This window comes from Rhinichthys klamathensis, unplaced genomic scaffold (assembly GCF_029890125.1).
Source record: "Rhinichthys klamathensis goyatoka isolate OS25496 unplaced genomic scaffold, OSU_Roscu_1.1 h1tg001022l_1, whole genome shotgun sequence".
Classification (NCBI taxonomy): domain Eukaryota; kingdom Metazoa; phylum Chordata; class Actinopteri; order Cypriniformes; family Leuciscidae; genus Rhinichthys; species Rhinichthys klamathensis.
In genome coordinates this window covers 90,901-109,924 of record NW_026607310.1, presented here as the reverse complement: position 1 = coordinate 109,924, position 19,024 = coordinate 90,901, and the positions used below count along the sequence as shown (strand labels likewise).

General features: G+C 43.6%; 1 protein-coding gene across 1 annotated transcript; it reads right to left on the bottom strand.

Moving 5' to 3' along the window:
• Positions 1-10,053: 10,053 nt before the first annotated feature.
• Positions 10,054-17,952, bottom strand: LOC130079375 (uncharacterized). The gene is made up of 6 exons (XM_056244620.1): positions 17,946-17,952; positions 12,295-12,843; positions 12,072-12,122; positions 11,898-11,984; positions 10,997-11,065; positions 10,054-10,385 (listed from the first exon to the last, which is right to left on the bottom strand). The coding sequence occupies exons 1-6, from the start codon at positions 17,950-17,952 to the stop codon at positions 10,105-10,107; spliced, it is 1,044 nt and encodes a 347-aa protein (XP_056100595.1). The 3' UTR covers positions 10,054-10,104.
• Positions 17,953-19,024: the final 1,072 nt, after the last annotated feature.

Below are 19,024 nucleotides of genomic sequence, written 5' to 3'. Positions count from 1 at the left end.
AACGCCATCCGAGGACTGCAAGTATCAGCGACCAACGCCACCACCGATCAGCCCTCAGGGGCTTCCCCGTCGACTGCGAGTGCTACTGTCAATCCTCGTCTCGCTCTTCCAGAGAAATTCGACGGTGCGTCAGCGAGATGCAAGGGTTTCCTACTCCAATGCCGCCTCTACTTTGACCAACAGCCCACACTACATCCCACAGATGCCGGGAAAATAGCCTTTGTGTGTTCACTTCTCACCATGATGGCGCTGGAATGGGTGACCGCCATCTGGAGGCCGGAGGGATTCCCCTTTACCACGTTCGCGTCATTCACCCATGAATTCCGCTGCGCTTTTGAACACCCCGCAGAACAGGGTGATGCTGGGGAACGCCTCCTCAGTCACACACAGGGGAGAAGAACCACCGCTGATTATGCCCTCACGTTTCGTACCCTCGCTGCACAGACCAATTGGGTTGAGGACACTCTAAAGACTTTGTTCAGAAAGGGCCTTACCAACGAACTACAATCTGAATTGGCGTGCCGCGACGAGGGGAGGTCGTTAAACGAATACATCAACCTGGCTATCGAGATCGACAACCTGATTTGCTCTCGTCGTACTCCTCGAGCCTCCTATCGTGCACGTTCTGACGACATGCTTGGATCAGAGCCCATGCAGCTGGGTTTCACTAGTCTTACTCCCGAGGAACGTGAGCGACGCATGCAGCAGCACCTTTGCCTCTACTGCGGTCAGTCTGGTCATCGAAGACTCGCTTGCCCAGTTCGCCCACCTTCCCAGGTTCAACCGGTGAGTGCAACGGGTGTTTCAGACAACCAGTGGCCCGGTTTCATTCTATCTGTTCGTCTCTCTCTCCATGGCAGGAAGATTGACACTACAGCATTGCTAGATTCAGGAGCTGCAGGAAATTTCATGTCTCACAAGTTCATAGTTCAGCACAAACTTCAAACTAATCCCTGTGATTTTCCCTTAACAGTGGAGGCGCTAGACGGTCGGCCCTTAGGAGAGGGGAGGATCCTCAGACTCACCGAAGAGGTAACCTTACACATGGGAACACTTCACTCTGAGTCTATCAGGTTTTATGTTATCCGGGGCTCCAAGTACCACATAGTCCTGGGCCTTACATGGCAACGTACACACAATCCCCAAATCTCCTGGCGCGAGAACCAGATCGTCCAATGGGAACTCTCTTGTCACAGAACATGCCTGTCCAAGGTCAAGTGTACTCCAAACCACTCCCTCCAGGCTTCCACGACCGGGTTCAGTGATCCTAACCTGCCCGCCGAATACTCCGATCTGGCCGACGTCTTCAGCAAACACCGGGCTGCACAACTTCCTGAGCACCGTTCAAGTGATTGCACTATCGAGCTGTTACCCGGCGCCACACCACCTAAGGGCAGAGTCTTTCCCCGTCACAGCCTGAGTCCGAAGCCATGAGGGAGTACATCGAGGAAGAATTAGCCAAGGGGTTCATTCAGCCTTCGACCTCGCCCGCCGCAGCCGGATTCTTCTTCGTTAAGAAGGATGGCACTCTGCGTCCATGTATCGACTACCGTGGGTTGAATGAAGTTACAGTCAAGTTCAGGTATCCACTGCCGTTGGTACCAGCCGCTCTCGAACAGCTTCGCCAGGCCAAGTATTATACCAAGATGGATCTCCGTAATGCCTACAACCTGGTTTGAATTCGCAAAGGAGACGAGTGGAAGACGGCCTTCTCCACCACTAGTGGGCACTATGAGTACCTCGTCATGCCGTTCGGTCTGTCCAACAGTCCTTCGGTCTTCCAATCGTTCATGAACGACGTCTTTCGTGATATGCTGGAGAAATGGGTGATCGTCTACATCGACGACATTTTGATCTACTCCTCAACCATGGAGGAGCACGTGAAGCACGTCAGATCAGTTCTTCAACGACTTCTCGACTACCAGCTCTTTGCCAAATTTGAGAAATGTGAATTCCACCGCATGAGTACGTCTTTCCTGGGTTACGTAATCAGTTCAGAGGGTGTGGCGATGGACGAAAAGAAGGTTCAGGCAGTCCTGAGTTGGCCAGTTCCTCAGACCATCAAGCAGTTACAACGGTTCCTGCCCTCCTGATCGCCTATATGTGCCTGCTTCCCTACGTACTCGCCTCATAGATCAGGTTCACACGATGCCCAGTTCCGGTCATCCTGGTATCACCACCACCGTTCACCTGCTCCGCAACCGGTTCTGGTGGTCCTCTTTACTCACAGACACCACCAACCACATCCAAAGCTGTACCAGCTGCAACTCCAAGACACCTCGGACAGCCAATGGTTTTCAGCAGCTTTGGCCCCCCACGTGTTTTCGTCGATTGCCGAGTCCATGAAAGCGGGTTCTGGGACAGATGAATAGTCATGATCAGCAGCAGGAGTGCAGTCCATATGTTGCCCATCTTCTGCTGATGCCAGCTCAGGCTGAAGTTTGCTTACTCTGTCCCAAACGCTCAGTCTTGGTGATGGGATGGAGTAATCATTCCACTGGAACAATACCGGGACAGCTCCTTTCTTTAGTTGCCTTTTCCCCTCCTGTGTTTTCGGCTGAATGATCTCCTCCGGTGTGAAGTGTAAACTACAGACTTTGCTGTGTCCTGTGACAATGAACTCATCACGACGAATATTCACCAGCCACCGCTTTCTGAGTTCAACATCGCTGGGAAATCCGTGGTAACTTAAAACGCCGTTGAATTTAGATGATGACGTGCATGTGGGAACACAACAATGTTCATGATATTTTCTTTGTTGCCTCTGGAAAAAAACTCATTTTCCGCTGTTTACGCCGCCGCCATATTTCGCCAAACAGGAAGAGAGCGGGCCGTATTTACCCGTTGCGGATATGACGTCAGGTTGCTATAAGCAAGGAGCCCATTAGAGGTAGAAGAGTGATGTTTTTTTTAACCTATCAAGGAACATTAGGTTAGTCTTTCCATGTAGCACCAACTTGTGCCATAGCCATGATTGCATATGAGTGCGTATTACTACATTTATTTATGCGTATTACTACATTTATTTATGCATTGTACATGCATTTTAATGTAGCAGCTTTAATGTAGTTAGATGTTTCCGCTTTCCAAGCAACGCAAGCCAAGCGCAACAAGCTCTAAATTGTTGCTCTTGGCTTTGTGAGCCTATTTTGTCGGGAGTTTCTAAGGTTTATATAGCAATATGGTTACAGTTCCCTTGCTAAAATATCCTGTGTTGATTTGGTTTCAGATTGTTACTGCATTTTCTTATAAATGTATTGTTTGTAAAAAAAAAAATATGGAGGAGGAATTACACCGTGATCTTGAGGAAATAATGGCTGATTTGGAGGAGATACAGGTATTTTTTATAAAATTAAGTATGTAGCACGCATTCTGCATCAAGCAGTATTTCACTAATGTGTGAAAAGAAAATGAATCATTGGATTTGTTATTTTTCTACCTCTTAAAAATGTATATATTTTTAAGAAATAAAATATTTCGAAGTCATTGTTCTACCTCTTATGTTTGAGTAATACAGAGTGAGGAGGCAGTCAAAACATCACCTAAAAAACTAAAAAGAAAGCAGATTGATCCAAAACTTACGTGGAAAAAAAGAGGCCAAGAAGGATTCTTGGTCTATGAGAAGCGCAAACCAAAGACAGGTGTGTTTTTTTTTTTTATGTTTTAGATCCTTTGAATTTTCACTAAGTATTGTGTAAATCAAATATTCTTTTCCGTTTACTTTACTCTAGACCAGGGGTTTTCAAACTGGGGGCCGCAGCAATTTGGAAGAAAAGTAAAAAAAAAAAAGTTAAAAAAAAAAAAAAGTAAAAATATTTATATTATTATGAGTATTGTAATGAAATAGCATTATAATAATTTGTGCATAGCCTATCTGAACATTATACTTGTAATGCTAATCTTTTAGAGATGCACCGATTGATTGGCTGGTGACCAGAATTGGACGATTTTCATGTGATTGTCGACCGGCCGATCAGTCTGACATGCTGATTTTATGCCGGTCTAATGCACTCGGGCGCCGCATGATTAACATCGCGCAACATCAGCATCCCACATGCACACGGAACGCACATGTAGGAAACCTCGTGAATTACGGCCGTTTCAGATCTCAAGCGCGAGAGGCGCGTATTTTTTCGGCGTACATGTTATCAATGCGCGAGCTTCATTCACAGCGCGAGCAGGAGCGCAAAGCAGGAGCGTAAGCAGCAGTGAAGCGGGTTTCGGCACAATCTATTTTTGCTGCGCAGCTCACACTCAATTAAAGTGAAAGCACACTTTTGATGGACAAAATAAATATGATTTCACACAAAAAGTGCCTAAAATGCACATAATTTGCATGTCTAGTGTGTTTTAACAAGAACTGGAGTAGGCTATGTCAGAAAAGAAAATGAAGACTCAAAAATATTTATAGAAAATTTACCCATTTAAACTTAAACTTGTCTTAATTATTCAGTTTAGGTAAAACTATATGATGTTATATATATATATATATATATATATATATATATATATATATATATATATATATATATATGCAGGGCTGCCAACTCTCACGCATTCACCGTGAGACTCACGCAATTGAGCCAATTCTCACGCTCTCACGCCACACCCCCGATTTCTCACGCTGAAGTGTCAACCCGGTCGGTCAAATGCCTGAAAGATAAGTTTATCTATAGATCTACCAGTTGAGCCATTCGTGATCGACTAGTTTTACCGCAAATTAGTTAAAATATCCTGTAATCTATAGCGAGCGAGCCTGCATGCGAGACAGATGTGTTGAGCTCCTAACGGCGCGCTCCTAACCGCGCACGCGCACACGACGGCAGAGAGGTGATTAAGCGAGCTTGCGTGTCTTTCGCAACACAACCCAGTGGACAGTTAGACTGTATTGAAACAGTTGAGAAATAATATTTTTTACAGTTTTCAACAATAATTGGTATTGTTGAACCCTTGCTCTTATTATATTTCTGATTTCTCAGTTTTGTCATTATTTTAGCAAATAATTTATTTAATATGTTTTGAGACAGTTTATTTGAAGAAGTTTTAAAGAGTTAGTAAAAGAGTAAAGTAAAAGTTAAAACTTTTTTATTTAAGTAGGCATCTATTTTTTATTAAGTAGGCCTATTTATTTTGTATTAATACATAACCTTACTGTATTCATTCATAATGTATCATTATTGCATGACATTTGTGTCAATAATCGTCAAGCACAGGGGACTTCGCGTAGTGGGAGGGGGCCCCCAAATCAAATTCTGCTTAGGGCCCCCAAAAGGCTCGGACCGGCTCTGGAGACCAGACAGACAGTGTGAGTTTTTTGTGACAATTGTGAGGGAAATACACAATTTATTCCCATAAACTGTGTAGTCAGCCGTTCTCCCTCACATCTGCACCGTGTGAATTGTGAACGCAGGCAGGTCAGTGAGTTACAGGGCGCTCCTTGTCTCCATCCAGTTTAGGCTGGTAACTAAATGCCTGTTATATAGAATTAAGTTAGCAATAGCAGAGTTGTTTGTTTTGCAGCACTGAGCAGTTATTTTACATAACTTTATCATAAAAACAGTACAAAAGCATATCCAGATGACAAATATCTGGACATGCCTAGTAGTTAATGTTAATTATTGTTTTCTAAGAACAGAATGTCAATTAAAATGTTAAATGTAAAATTAAATGTAATGTAAATCTCCCAAGAAATTCTGTACAGATACCAAATACTTTGACAATCAATATATACTTATTACACTTCTGCTAATGCAAGGATTTTGTGTTTGTATTTTTCCCCACACCAAGCCACGCCCCTCAATAAGCCCCTCCCCATAACCCAAGCCCCGCCCCCCAAAATCTCACTCTAAGCTGAACTCAAAAGTTGGCAGCCCTGTATATGCAGTATCATGCAGAGAGAGAGAGAGAGAGAGAGAAATATTTGTGTGTGTTGTAAAGTGGTTAGAAAAAAGGAAATCAGATCGGCTAAAATCTGTATCGGCAGGTCAAACTCAATGAAAAATTGTAATAGGTGCATCTCTATAATCTTTCTGATAGGCTGGTATCAAACACCATCACATAATCTGATGTTCACCTAGAGGTTTTATTTATTTCTACATTTGCTGTAGTAGTGTCGATGGGTTCAATAACACATCCTGCAGAAGGGGGGCCTTGGCCAGAAGCTATTGGTATTTGGGGGGCCTTGGCATGGAAAAGTTTGGGAACCCCTGCTCTAGACTGATCTGGAAGACCAGTGGCCTCAACCATTGCCTCTGCAAGTAACCCTGAAGAAGTTGAGCTCGGTAAGCAATTGTTTTTGTTGATTTCATGTATGAGTGTGTTCAACCAAATACTGTATTTTTATTACATGTATTTAACTGTTATAACCTGAAGTGTGTCTATACTAACAGACAGGTAATTTTTGTAAAATACAAGTAATCCCATTTCATGTTGATTTGCATCTGTTCTGTTGTTTGAATGCATGATACTGCATTACAATTGTCTAATTCTAGGAACTGCAAGCACACCTGAAGCCTCAACTACCAAACAACAGTTTAGAGATGTAGATGCACAACGGATTATTGGTAAGTTTACCTCAAATGTTTTTACCCATCTAAACTGTATCACTGACTGTCTTCATGAAGTCCCTCTAAATGAATAAAAGTGCATTTTCTAATTAAAAAAAAAACGTTTTATGATAAATGTACAAATTTCCGAGAGATTACTTCGCGTCTTTTTAAACAACATAAACTGAGTTTGTGCTCTTGGTTTACAAGCTTGTAACATGTAAGGAATTGTAATGTAATTTTATTGCAAGATTTACAACTACAGCTACTCCAAAATGCAATGGACTGTGATGAACCCAGATCAGCAGCATCTCATGATTGGGCATTGAGGAGAACCTTGTCTGAAAAATGTCACTGTGTGCATTATGGTCCTTGTGATCACTGCACCTTGAAAGAAGCAGTCATCAGGCGCAAGGACTGTTTTCCGAAACCCCATTACTGTGGGCAGTGTGACGTTTCTACGCATCAATGTCTAGTTTTTCACAACAGAGAGACTCTTATAGATGGGTTCTATAAACCTCTCCCACCATCAACTGCTGTACAAGACCTCAATGGCCAAAATTTCCTATATGAGCAAGGTAAAAAGTACTTGAAATCTTAAAAATATGTTATTTATTTCCTTTTTTATAGTTAATATATTTTTCCTTTCATCTAGTGTGTTTGCTGCCCATTACACAACCTGGCAAAATTTGTGATTGTGACCCTCAAAACCTGTCTGTTGTAGCTGGACGATCAGTTGTACTCATCTGTTTAAATGGTATGACTTGCAATGTTTTGTATTGTATTTGTCTATTGGCTTAACCTGCTGACTGATGTCTGAAGAGTATCAATGTGTGTTTACTATTTATTTATTTATTTTCTTTTTAAATCTTTGCAGGTCGCTATGAGATCTTCCTGCCAGTTATTAATTGCAGAACATGGACACCTGAGGTGGTGGACCTGTTGTTTAGTGGTTACTGGCCAGGCACTGTCGGGTTTTTAAACCATATACCAGGTAGACCTTTTCTCGTCGTTTGTGGAGCTGAAGATCACTGCACCTGGGCTTTCAAGACAAGGATTTGTGAAAATGTTACAACAGCGCTCACACAACTTGTGCATGCAGATGTTGGTTGCATGAACGTGCATCGAAGATTCATATTTTGTAAATAAATTTGAGTTAAAATTGTCATAAGAAAAAGTTAAACCACTAGAGTCACATGGATTACTTTTGATTTCCTTTCCGTGGCTTTGGAAGTGGTAGTTGAATAGGCTGTCGATGGAGAGACACAAATCTCTTAGATTTCATTAAACATATCTTCATTAAGTGTTCCGAAGATGAGCAAAACTCTTACTGGTTTGGAACAACATGAGGGTGAATAATTAATGACAGAATTAACATTTTTGGATGAATGAAGTCTTTAATTTACTTGGAAATCAGTAAATTCAAGTCTTAAGCTAACTAAAAATGGTTTCTTGTTTGACTCACAAAAGTCTAAGATGATTGAACCTTTTCCACCATAAACTTGCTGAATTTATAAAACACAAATTGTATTAATTGTAATCGGTCTGGTTTTGTGTTGTGTTGTCTAGAGAACCAGCACTCCAGGATTTTTCGAGAAAGTTGGATCTGCACAGCCGTTCCTTATCTATGAAACTCTACTGTTAGCAACTGAACACAACTGATCCACTTATATCCTGCGACTGATCCACTCGTATCCTGCAACTGATCCACTCGTATCCTAAAACTGTTCTTCATATGCTGAATGTTGTTGACTCGAGCACTGCTGTACTATTGTAGAGTCGAAGGTACTGAATCAACTTCACTGACACAGGACTTAACATTCACTGACATGGTCAGGATTTGAAGTATTACAGACCATTTGATAAGCAGCTTTCATATAATTCTGATGACAGAAATGCCTATATTGTGCATTCATTGTTTTATTTTAAAGGTTAACCTATGATGTAAAGGGGCTTGTTCGTTAATAAAATAAATAATAAATAAAATTGTTAAAACCACTGTTTGCATTTTGCCTTTATTTTTTACTTTACAATGAACAGAATTCTACTATGGTCCCAGACTAAGGTTACAATTTAACTTTCTGGATTGTTTTGAAAGAGTAATATAGAGTGATGTGTTTATTTCAAAGTGAATTTATTCTTTTCAGATGAAATGATTTGTCAGTTTATTTTACAGTTCTTTAAAGTAGGTAATGCAGAACCCTAATAAGAAAAACTGGTAACTCCTTTAGTGTTGTTTTTCTTTGTAAAAAGGTGTTCTATCAACACCATGGTGGTGTAATACTCGACTCCTAAGGCTGAGAAGAATTCCATGATGAGTGATTTCCATTTTCTTTTTGATTTTCTAAAGTGTTTGGTCGACACCAGAACAGTGTAGAATTTTAACTCTGCCAGTGTTTGCTACAAAGCTGCACCCAGCTCTGTAACAGTGTTGTTGTTCTCTGCATTGGTCATATTTTACTCTTATTGTTCATATTGTAACACAGTGTCAGTGTTGCGAGAGGAAACACTTTTGAAAGTGTTGAGATTTCCAGATTTCAAATTTACTGTTCAAATCCTGAAGGAAAATGACCAGTCCTCATAAAGGTCAGAGGTATTTTGACACTACATCCGCCAACCAGCTTCTGCACTGTACAATTTCCAAATTTGCAAACTTCATATAAGTGATGTTGGTCATCTAAACATGAAATCTGTATGACGCACTTTATATAACACGTATAAAAAAAGAACTTATAAGAACTTTAAATGATTTGTATATGAATATCGGGTGTTTTCTACTAATACCATACACCATTACATATTTTTGTCATGTACAACTCATATAAGACTTTTTACAGTATTCATATATGACGCAAAAATACCCTATAAGTTGTATGTGTGCTATTTAGTATGAAAGGGGCCATAATCGGTCTGATTTTATATAGGACATGTATTGGTCTTACATGAAACACATAAGGTAATTCTGGCCAATTTAAGTAAGGAAGATATATTGTTGCTGTATATGAACCATGCAGGTTTTTTTCATATGGGCGGATTTGGATCGGCCTCATCTGACCGATACCCGATCCGGCCAAGAATGGCGGGATCTGAGCCGATACCGGCTATAGCCGATAGTGTCGGATCGGGACATCCCTAAAATGAATGTACTACTGTTTTTTGGGGGAAAACGTTCATGAAAATATGAGGAAAAGAAAATGCCATTATGTCTCTTTATTCTCTTTTTTATATATGTAGGATGAAGATATACAGATGAAAAATCAGTATCAAACTACACTTAAAAAAAGGTATTATTTAACATTTTAAATTTAACAGATTTACTGCTTTAACAAAACACTTTTGAGTCACGTGATATTCATGGGTCCTGTCTTTCTCAGTGCTGAAACTCTTTATAAAAACTTACATGAATAGACAGCTCAGACATTTATACAGTAATGTATTGCAAATTTCACACATTTGTTCTCATTAACAGAGTCATATGTTAATGATTATTCATAATTTTCATCTTAAATCATACGCTGAAGGTTCAGAATTATTGGAATCACATTCTGCAAAGCTCCTGTTATCTTAAGGGAAACAGTAGGAAACCACTGAAAGTGCAGTGGTTATTCTGGCTATCAAATATCCTCGTGTTAGGCCAAAGTCTCACATAGACAACATCTCCAACCTCCAGGATCAACACAACTCCATTCGAGGAGCTTAACCGACCCGTTGCTTGAAGATCATCTGCAATAACCACACGCTCTCCATTCTTAACAATAGTTGCAGTTGCTGCAGTTCCGCCATAACCAAATACAGAGATTCTGAACATGTACGCTCCTTTCAGCGGGGCTGTGAAAACACCTAAATCAAATAACAAGAGATACAGAATCAGCTGTTTACTGTATGATCGCTTAATTACCAAACACACTGTGCAATAGTTTTGAAAGATGGCAGATCATTTAATTCTCTTATACACATTACACAACTGCAGAGAGGTTGAAGAAGGTAGTATTTTCAATAGTATTTTCATTACTATTGTGACGAGGTGTGTGGTTCCGCGAGGTCTGTACCGGGAGAGAGAGAAAGGAGAGTGGTCCGTAAGTAGATCAAGTGCAAATGACGAACACCTGTGTCTCGTTGCAGTAATTGGCATGAAGAGACCGTATATAAGCCGCTGTGGAGTGAGACGACTGAGAAGGACTGTGGAGTCGTATGCCGTCAAGCAATTGCAAAGTGAAGTGGAAAGAGTTTTAAGTGAAAGTGATTTGAGCTGTAGCGTGGCTACGGTGAATGCGCTGTATGCGCGCCTTTTGTTTTGTTTATTGTTGTTTTGAGTTTGTACAAATAAAACGTACAAGTCCCAGTCACACCGACCCTGTCTTCTTCCTTCCAAACACTGAACCTCATCACAACTATAAACTTTTACGAAGTTAAACTATCCAAGTTTTATGAATCATTTCATTGATAATTACCTGTGATTGGGTTGTAGGCGTTCCCTATGTTTGTGAAGACTTTGCTGTAGGTTATGCCGAGTTCAGACTGCACGATTTTAGCCCCGATATTGGCTCGCCGACAGGTTTTGAGAAATCGCCGACAAATGCCCAAAATCACAGGCAAATCGGTGCTCGTTCACGCGAGTGACAATCACGCAGTGTGAATGAGCAAAGACGCGATCTGAGAGAATCGCCGACGCCCGTGAGATATTTGGCATGCTAAATATCTGGACCTGTCGGCGATTCACAATCCTGCTGTGTGAATGTGTTCTGACTGAAAACTACATCGGCGATGACCGACAGCCAATGAGAGAGCAAGATACAGGGAGGAGGAGGAGGAGTTATAGACCAGAATATCAGTATTTTAATAGATAGGCTTATATTTACAATTATATCAAACAGAAACAAAGCACAAACATTTGCATGACCAGCAGCAACAGCAGGACATTTGCAAAATTATTTATTTACCCGCAACTCTCTTTGCAAAACACAGTCCTTGCTCCCCTCGTCTTCCCAACCATTTCCTGCATAAACTGTTTATTATTTTTTTCATTTTCGCTACAAATCAGTGCACAGACAATTTGTAGGCTATCATTTTTAATAATAAATTCAGTGTCGCGCGAGAACTCCGGCCTCACGCACGTGTGATCTTCCGTTATTTCCTATCACTTCTCGCGTTTGTTTGGTTGTGAAACGTAGTTTGCGGACCAGGCAGAAGTTGTCGGCGATTCTTTCTTTTGTAAAGTCATGCAGTGTGAAACCTCCTGTCGCCGATCCATCGTGCAGTGTGAACACAGCAGCAACTGAATGTTACCCCAGATAGTCATGCAGTGTGAAAACAACAGTGACCCGATTATTTTGAAAATCGTGCAGTCTGAACTCGGCATTAGTGTGATTTCAGTGGTAAAAGGACCAATATATCCACTGCCAGATTGCATCAGTGAAGCTGAAAAAGCTATTTTTCTGTCTGTTGTTGAAAAACATAAACAATATTGTGATATATTACACTGAGAATGTATACACTGAATTTAACATATTTCAAGCTCACTTTCACCTCTATTTTCCTTTCTCAACTCCACTTGACCCAGAGTAAGATTTGAGATTTCTGTGAAGGAATAAACATTGTTAAATGACATTTACTCTGCTTATTGTAATAGATAACACAATTTACACAATATACACTCAACTTTACACTAACATTTACACTATGCAATGTATTTCATTGGTGTTTTACTTTGAGGATCATTGATAAAAGAGTGAATGTTTTGGTGAGGTACCATCATTTTTCTTGTTGATCTCTTCCCTCAGTTTCGTCTCTAAAGCTCTGATGTTTGTTTTCTGCTCTGTAACTGTGGCGGTCAGTTCTCTGATGTGTGTTTTCTGCTCTGTAACTGTGGCGGTCAGTTCTCTGATGTGTGTTTTCTGCTCTGTAACTGTGGCGGTCAGTTCTCTGATGTGTGTTTTCTGCTCTGTAACTGTGGCGGTCAGTTCTCTGATGTGTGTTTTCTGCTCTGTAACTGTGGCGGTCAGTTCTCTGATGTGTGTTTTCTGCTCTGTAACTGTGGCGGTCAGTTCTCTGATGTGTGTTTTCTGCTCTGTAACTGTGGCGGTCAGTTCTCTGATGTGTGTTTTCTGCTCTGTAACTGTGGCGGTCAGTTCTCTGATGTTGGTTTTCTGCTCTGTAAATGTGGCGGTCAGTTCTCTGATGTGTGTTTTCTGCTCTGTAACTGTGGCGGTCAGTTCTCTGATGTGTGTTTTCTGCTCTGTAACTGTGGCGGTCAGTTCTCTGATGTTTGTTTTCTGCTCGTGTGTTTTCTGTTCTGTAACTGTGGCGGTCAGTTCTCTGATCTGTGTTTTCTGCTCTGTAACTGTGGTGGTCAGTTCTCTGATGTGTGTTTTCTGCTCTGTAACTGTGGCGGTCAGTTCTCTGATGTGTGTTTTCTGCTCTGTAACTGTGGCGGTCAGTTCTCTGATGTTTGTTTTCTGCTCTGTAACTGTGGTGGTCAGTTCTCTGATGTGTGTTTTCTGCTCTGTAACTGTGGCGGTCAGTTCTCTGATGTGTGTTTTCTGCTCTGTAACTGTGGCGGTCAGTTCTCTGATGTGTGTTTTCTGCTCTGTAACTGTGGCGGTCAGTTCTCTGATGTGTGTTTTCTGCTCAGTAACTGTGGCGGTCAGTTCTCTGATGTGTGTTTTCTGCTCTGTAACTGTGGCGATCAGTTCTCTGATGTGTGTTTTCTGCTCTGTAACTGTGGCGGTCAGTTCTCTGATGTGTGTTTTCTGCTCTGTAACTGTGGCGGTCAGTTCTCTGATGTGTGTTTTCTGCTCTGTAACTGTGGCGGTCAGTTCTCTGATGTTGGTTTTCTGCTCTGTAACTGTGGCGGTCAGTTCTCTGATGTGTGTTTTCTGCTCTGTAACTGTGGCGGTCAGTTCTCTGATGTGTGTTTTCTGCTCTGTAACTGTGGCGGTCAGTTCTCTGATGTTTGTTTTCTGCTCGTGTGTTTTCTGTTCTGTAACTGTGGCGGTCAGTTCTCTGATCTGTGTTTTCTGCTCTGTAACTGTGGTGGTCAGTTCTCTGATGTGTGTTTTCTGCTCTGTAACTGTGGCGGTCAGTTCTCTGATGTGTGTTTTCTGCTCTGTAACTGTGGTGGTCAGTTCTCTGATGTGTGTTTTCTGCTCTGTAACTGTGGCGGTCAGTTCTCTGATGTGTGTTTTCTGCTCAGTAACTGTGGCGGTCAGTTTCTCTGATGTGTGTTTTCTGCTCTGTAACTGTGGCGGTCAGTTCTCTGATGTGTGTTTTCTGCTCTGTAACTGTGGCGGTCAGTTCTCTGATGTGTGTTTTCTGCTCTGTAACTGTGGCGGTCAGTTCTCTGATGTTGGTTTTCTGCTCTGTAACTGTGGCGGTCAGTTCTCTGATGTGTGTTTTCTGCTCTGTAACTGTGGCGGTCAGTTCTCTGATGTTGGTTTTCTGCTCTGTAACTGTGGCGGTCAGTTCTCTGATGTTGGTTTTTTGCTCTGTAACTGTGGCGGTCAGTTCTCTGATGTTGGTTTTCTGCTCTGTAACTGTGGCGGTCAGTTCTCTGATGTTGGTTTTCTGCTCTGTAACTGTGGCGGTCAGTTCTCTGATGTTGGTTTTCTGCTCTGTAACTGTGGCGGTCAATTCTCTGATGTTTGTTTTCGGCTCTGTAACTGTGGCGGTCAGTTCTCTGATGTTGGTTTTCTGCTCTGTAACTGTGGCGGTCAGTTCTCTGATGTTTGTTTTCTGCTCTGTAACTGTGGCGGTCAGTTCTATGTGTGTTTTCTGCTCTGTAACTGTGGCGGTCAGTTCTCTGTTGATGATTTTCTGCTCTGTAACTGTGGCGGTCAGTTCTCTGATGTGTGTTTTCTGCTCTGTAACTGTGGCGGTCAGTTCTCTGATGTGTGTTTTCTGCTCTGTAACTGTGGCGGTCAGTTCTCTGATGTGTGTTTTCTGCTCTGTAACTGTGGCGGTCAGTTCTCTGTTGTGTGTTTTCTGCTCTGTAACTGTGGCGGTCAGTTCTCTGATGTGTGTTTTCTGCTCTGTAACTGTGGCGGTCAGTTCTCTGTTGATGATTTTCTGCTCTGTAACTGTGGCGGTCAGTTCTCTGATGTGTGTTTTCTGCTCTGTAACTGTGGCGGTCAGTTCTCTGATGTTTGTCTTCTGCTCTGTAACTGTGGCGGTCAGTTCTCTGATGTGTGTTTTCTGCTCTGTAACTGTGGCGGTCAGTTCTCTGATGTTTGTCTTCTGCTCTGTAACTGTGGCGGTCAGTTCTCTGATGTGTGTTTTCTGCTCTGTAACTGTGGCGGTCAGTTCTCTGATGTTTGTCTTCTGCTCTGTAACTGTGGCGGTCAGTTCTCTGATGTGTGTTTTCTGCTCTGTAACTGTGGCGGTCAGTTCTCTGATGTGTGTTTTCTGCTCTGTAACTGTGGTGGTCAGTTCTCTGATGTTGGTTTTCTGCTCTGTAACTGTGGCGGTCAGTTCTCTGATGTGTGTTTTCTGCTCTGTAACTGTGGCGGTCAGTTCTCTGATGTTGGTTTTCTGCTCTGTAACTGTGGCGGTCAGTTCTCTGATGTTGGTTTTCTGCTCTGTAACTGTGGCGGTCAGTTCTCTGATGTTGGTTTTCTGCTCTGTAACTGTGGCGGTCAGTTCTCTGATGTTGGTTTTCTGCTCTGTAACTGTGGCGGTCAGTTCTCTGATGTTGGTTTTCTGCTCTGTAACTGTGGCGGTCAGTTCTCTGATGTTTGTTTTCTGCTCTGTAACTGTGGCGGTCAGTTCTCTGTGTGTTTTCTGCTCTGTAACTGTGGCGGTCAGTTCTCTGATGTGTGTTTTCTGCTCTGTAACTGTGGCGGTCAGTTCTCTGATGTGTGTTTTCTGCTCTGTAACTGTGGCGGTCAGTTCTCTGATGTATGTTTTCTGCTCTGTAACTGTGGCGGTCAGTTCTCTGATGTTTGTTTTCTGCTCTGTAACTGTGGCGGTCAGTTCTCTGATGTGTGTTTTCTGCTCTGTAACTGTGGCGGTCAGTTCTCTGATGTGTGTTTTCTGCTCTGTAACTGTGGCGGTCAGTTCTCTGATGTGTGTTTTCTGCTCTGTAACTGTGGCGGTCAGTTCTCTGATGTGTGTTTTCTGCTCTGTAACTGTGGCGGTCAGTTCTCTGTTGTGTGTTTTCTGCTCTGTAACTGTGGCGGTCAGTTCTCTGATGTGTGTTTTCTGCTCTGTAACTGTGGCGGTCAGTTCTCTGATGTGTGTTTTCTGCTCTGTAACTGTGGCGGTCAGTTCTCTGATGTTTGTCTTCTGCTCTGTAACTGTGGCGGTCAGTTCTCTGATGTGTGTTTTCTGCTCTGTAACTGTGGCGGTCAGTTCTCTGATGTTTGTCTTCTGCTCTGTAACTGTGGCGGTCAGTTCTCTGATGTGTGTTTTCTGCTCTGTAACTGTGGCGGTCAGTTCTCTGATGTTTGTCTTCTGCTCTGTAACTGTGGCGGTCAGTTCTCTGATGTGTGTTTTCTGCTCTGTAACTGTGGCGGTCAGTTCTCTGATGTGTGTTTTCTGCTCTGTAACTGTGGCGGTCAGTTCTCTGTTGATGATTTTCTGCTCTGTAACTGTGGCGGTCAGTTCTCTGATGTGTGTTTTCTGCTCTGTAACTGTGGTGGTCAGTTCTCTGATGTTTGTCTTCTGCTCTGTAACTGTGGCGGTCAGTTCTCTGATGTGTGTTTTCTGCTCTGTAACTGTGGCGGTCAGTTCTCTGATGTTTGTCTTCTGCTCTGTAACTGTGGCGGTCAGTTCTCTGATGTGTGTTTTCTGCTCTGTAACTGTGGCGGTCAGTTCTCTGATGTTTGTCTTCTGCTCTGTAACTGTGGCGGTCAGTTCTCTGATGTGTGTTTTCTGCTCTGTAACTGTGGCGGTCAGTTCTCTGATGTTTGTCTTCTGCTCTGTAACTGTGGCGGTCAGTTCTCTGATGTGTGTTTTCTGCTCTGTAACTGTGGCGGTCAGTTCTCTGATGTGTGTTTTCTGCTCTGTAACTGTGGCGGTCAGTTCTCTGATGTTGGTTTTCTGCTCTGTAACTGTGGCGGTCAGTTCTCTGATGTGTGTTTTCTGCTCTGTAACTGTGGCGGTCAGTTCTCTGATGTTGGTTTTCTGCTCTGTAACTGTGGCGGTCAGTTCTCTGATGTTGGTTTTCTGCTCTGTAACTGTGGCGGTCAGTTCTCTGATGTTGGTTTTCTGCTCTGTAACTGTGGCGGTCAGTTCTCTGATGTTGGTTTTCTGCTCTGTAACTGTGGCGGTCAGTTCTCTGATGTTGGTTTTCTGCTCTGTAACTGTGGCGGTCAGTTCTCTGATGTTTGTTTTCTGCTCTGTAACTGTGGCGGTCAGTTCTCTGTGTGTTTTCTGCTCTGTAACTGTGGCGGTCAGTTCTCTGTTGATGATTTTCTGCTCTGTAACTGTGGCGGTCAGTTCTCTGATGTGTGTTTTCTGCTCTGTAACTGTGGCGGTCAGTTCTCTGATGTGTGTTTTCTGCTCTGTAACTGTGGCGGTCAGTTCTCTGATGTGTGTTTTCTGCTCTGTAACTGTGGCGGTCAGTTCTCTGATGTTTGTTTTCTGCTCTGTAACTGTGGCGGTCAGTTCTCTGATGTGTGTTTTCTGCTCTGTAACTGTGGCGGTCAGTTCTCTGATGTGTGTTTTCTGCTCTGTAACTGTGGCGGTCAGTTCTCTGATGTGTGTTTTCTGCTCTGTAACTGTGGCGGTCAGTTCTCTGATGTGTGTTTTCTGCTCTGTAACTGTGGCGGTCAGTTCTCTGTTGTGTGTTTTCTGCTCTGTAACTGTGGCGGTCAGTTCTCTGATGTGTGTTCCCTTTCGAGGGAACTTAACACTGCGTCGAGAATCGACTCTTTGGGGACGCTCCCTTAGCGTGCGCCTCTGAAGTATGAATGAAACTATTCCAATCCTGATTGGTGTTGCGTCATGACGTAACATGTGACGGCATAACCGGATGCATAAAAGCTACGCCGGAACAAACACAAACTAGCTTTCGCTCTTCAGCAAGCGCTCTGTGTTGAAACTGTGTGTCTTATTTGGTGTTGTTTGTCACATATATTGTATATAATGGCCAGCGAACAATTCAAAGCTTGTGTGCCTCCCTGCCCTCGTTTTATCACGGGTGGGGACACACATGCTTTGTGTGTGAGTTGTTTGGGAGCGCAGCATGCACGGGCAGCTCTCGAGGGAGCTGCTTGTGTAGACTGTGAAGCACTTCCCATTAGAGTGCTGCGCTCCCGGCTGGCGTGCTTTGATGAGCACGGTCAGGCTCGCGTTCCCCATGGTTCTGGTCCCGCGTCCGTTGAGGCGGCGCGGCGATTGAGATCGTGGGGTTCGCAGCGGGATCTTGTGGATGAGATTGAGACTGCTGAGGCACCTTCTCACTCTTCATCCGAGGATCTCGTAGCCTCTGAGAGTGGTGCAGGAGCCCGCATCGCGGCTTCTCCTGCCCATGATCAGGTCCCGATGCTTGAGCTCTCTGCTTCCGAGGAAGTAGATGTGCTCAGCATCGATGCGGATGACCGTGATCTAGGCGCGCCAGTTCACGGCCAAGGTTATGAGGAGCTGGTGGAGGTTGTGACTCGTGCTGTGGCCAGACTTAACATCAGCTGGCCACATGATGAGCAGGGAACGCAAGTGAGAAGCAAGCTTGATGAGCGTTTCCTGCAGCACAGATCGCAACCTCAGCGCCGGGGTTTGCCGTTTTTCCCCGATCTCCACAAAGAGATTTCGAGATCGTGGGATAAACCGCACTCATCCCATGTCTCCAATCCCAGTATGGTGGATTACAGCAATGTTATGGGGGCACGGGATATGGGTTATGGGAAGATGCCTAAGGTGGAAGAGGCTTTAGCGGGTTATCTTTCTCCTGAGTCGGCATCTTCCCTAAAAACCCCGGCGTTGCCTAGTAAGCCCTGCAGAGATACATCTGCATTAATAGGCAGGGCTTACATGGCGGCAGGTCGGGCTGGTTCATGTCTGCACTCTATGGCACTCTTGCAGGCATACCAGGCCGACCTCCTGAAAGATTTGGATGAGGGGGAGGGGCCAACTCCTGAAGATATTGCGGAGTTAAGGAGAGCCACAGATCTGTCTCTTCGGGCCACAAAAGAGACGGCCCGCGCTATTGGCCGCTCTATGGCAGCTATGGTGGCCACGGAGAGACATCTGTGGCTGAATTTATCTGGCATGAAAGAGAAGGATAGATCCTTTCTGCTGGATGCGCCGCTTTCGCCTTCTGGCCTGTTCGGCGACGCCGTTACATCGGTCGTCGACAGGTTTCAGGAGGCGAAGAAACAATCTGCGGCGTTCCAGCAGTACCTCCCCCGTAAGGCGAAATCCAAATCGAGTAGGGTGGGGCCAAAAGATCAGCCCCAGCCATCAGCCGGCTCCTCACACCGAGCAGAGCAGAGAGAGAGCGTTTCCTCTAGAGCCCCTCCTCCTGGAGCTTGGCAACAGAGGAA

What these genes read in the sequence shown, in the direction of transcription:
- LOC130079375 (XM_056244620.1), bottom strand. An exon ending in GATCAACAAGAAAAATGATG is followed by an intron (nt 12,123 to 12,294) that starts GTACCTCACCAA and finishes ATTCCTTCACAG; the next exon opens with AAATCTCAAATCTTACTCTG. An exon ending in CGCCTACAACCCAATCACAG is followed by an intron (nt 10,386 to 10,996) that starts GTAATTATCAAT and finishes TATTTGATTTAG; the next exon opens with GTGTTTTCACAGCCCCGCTG.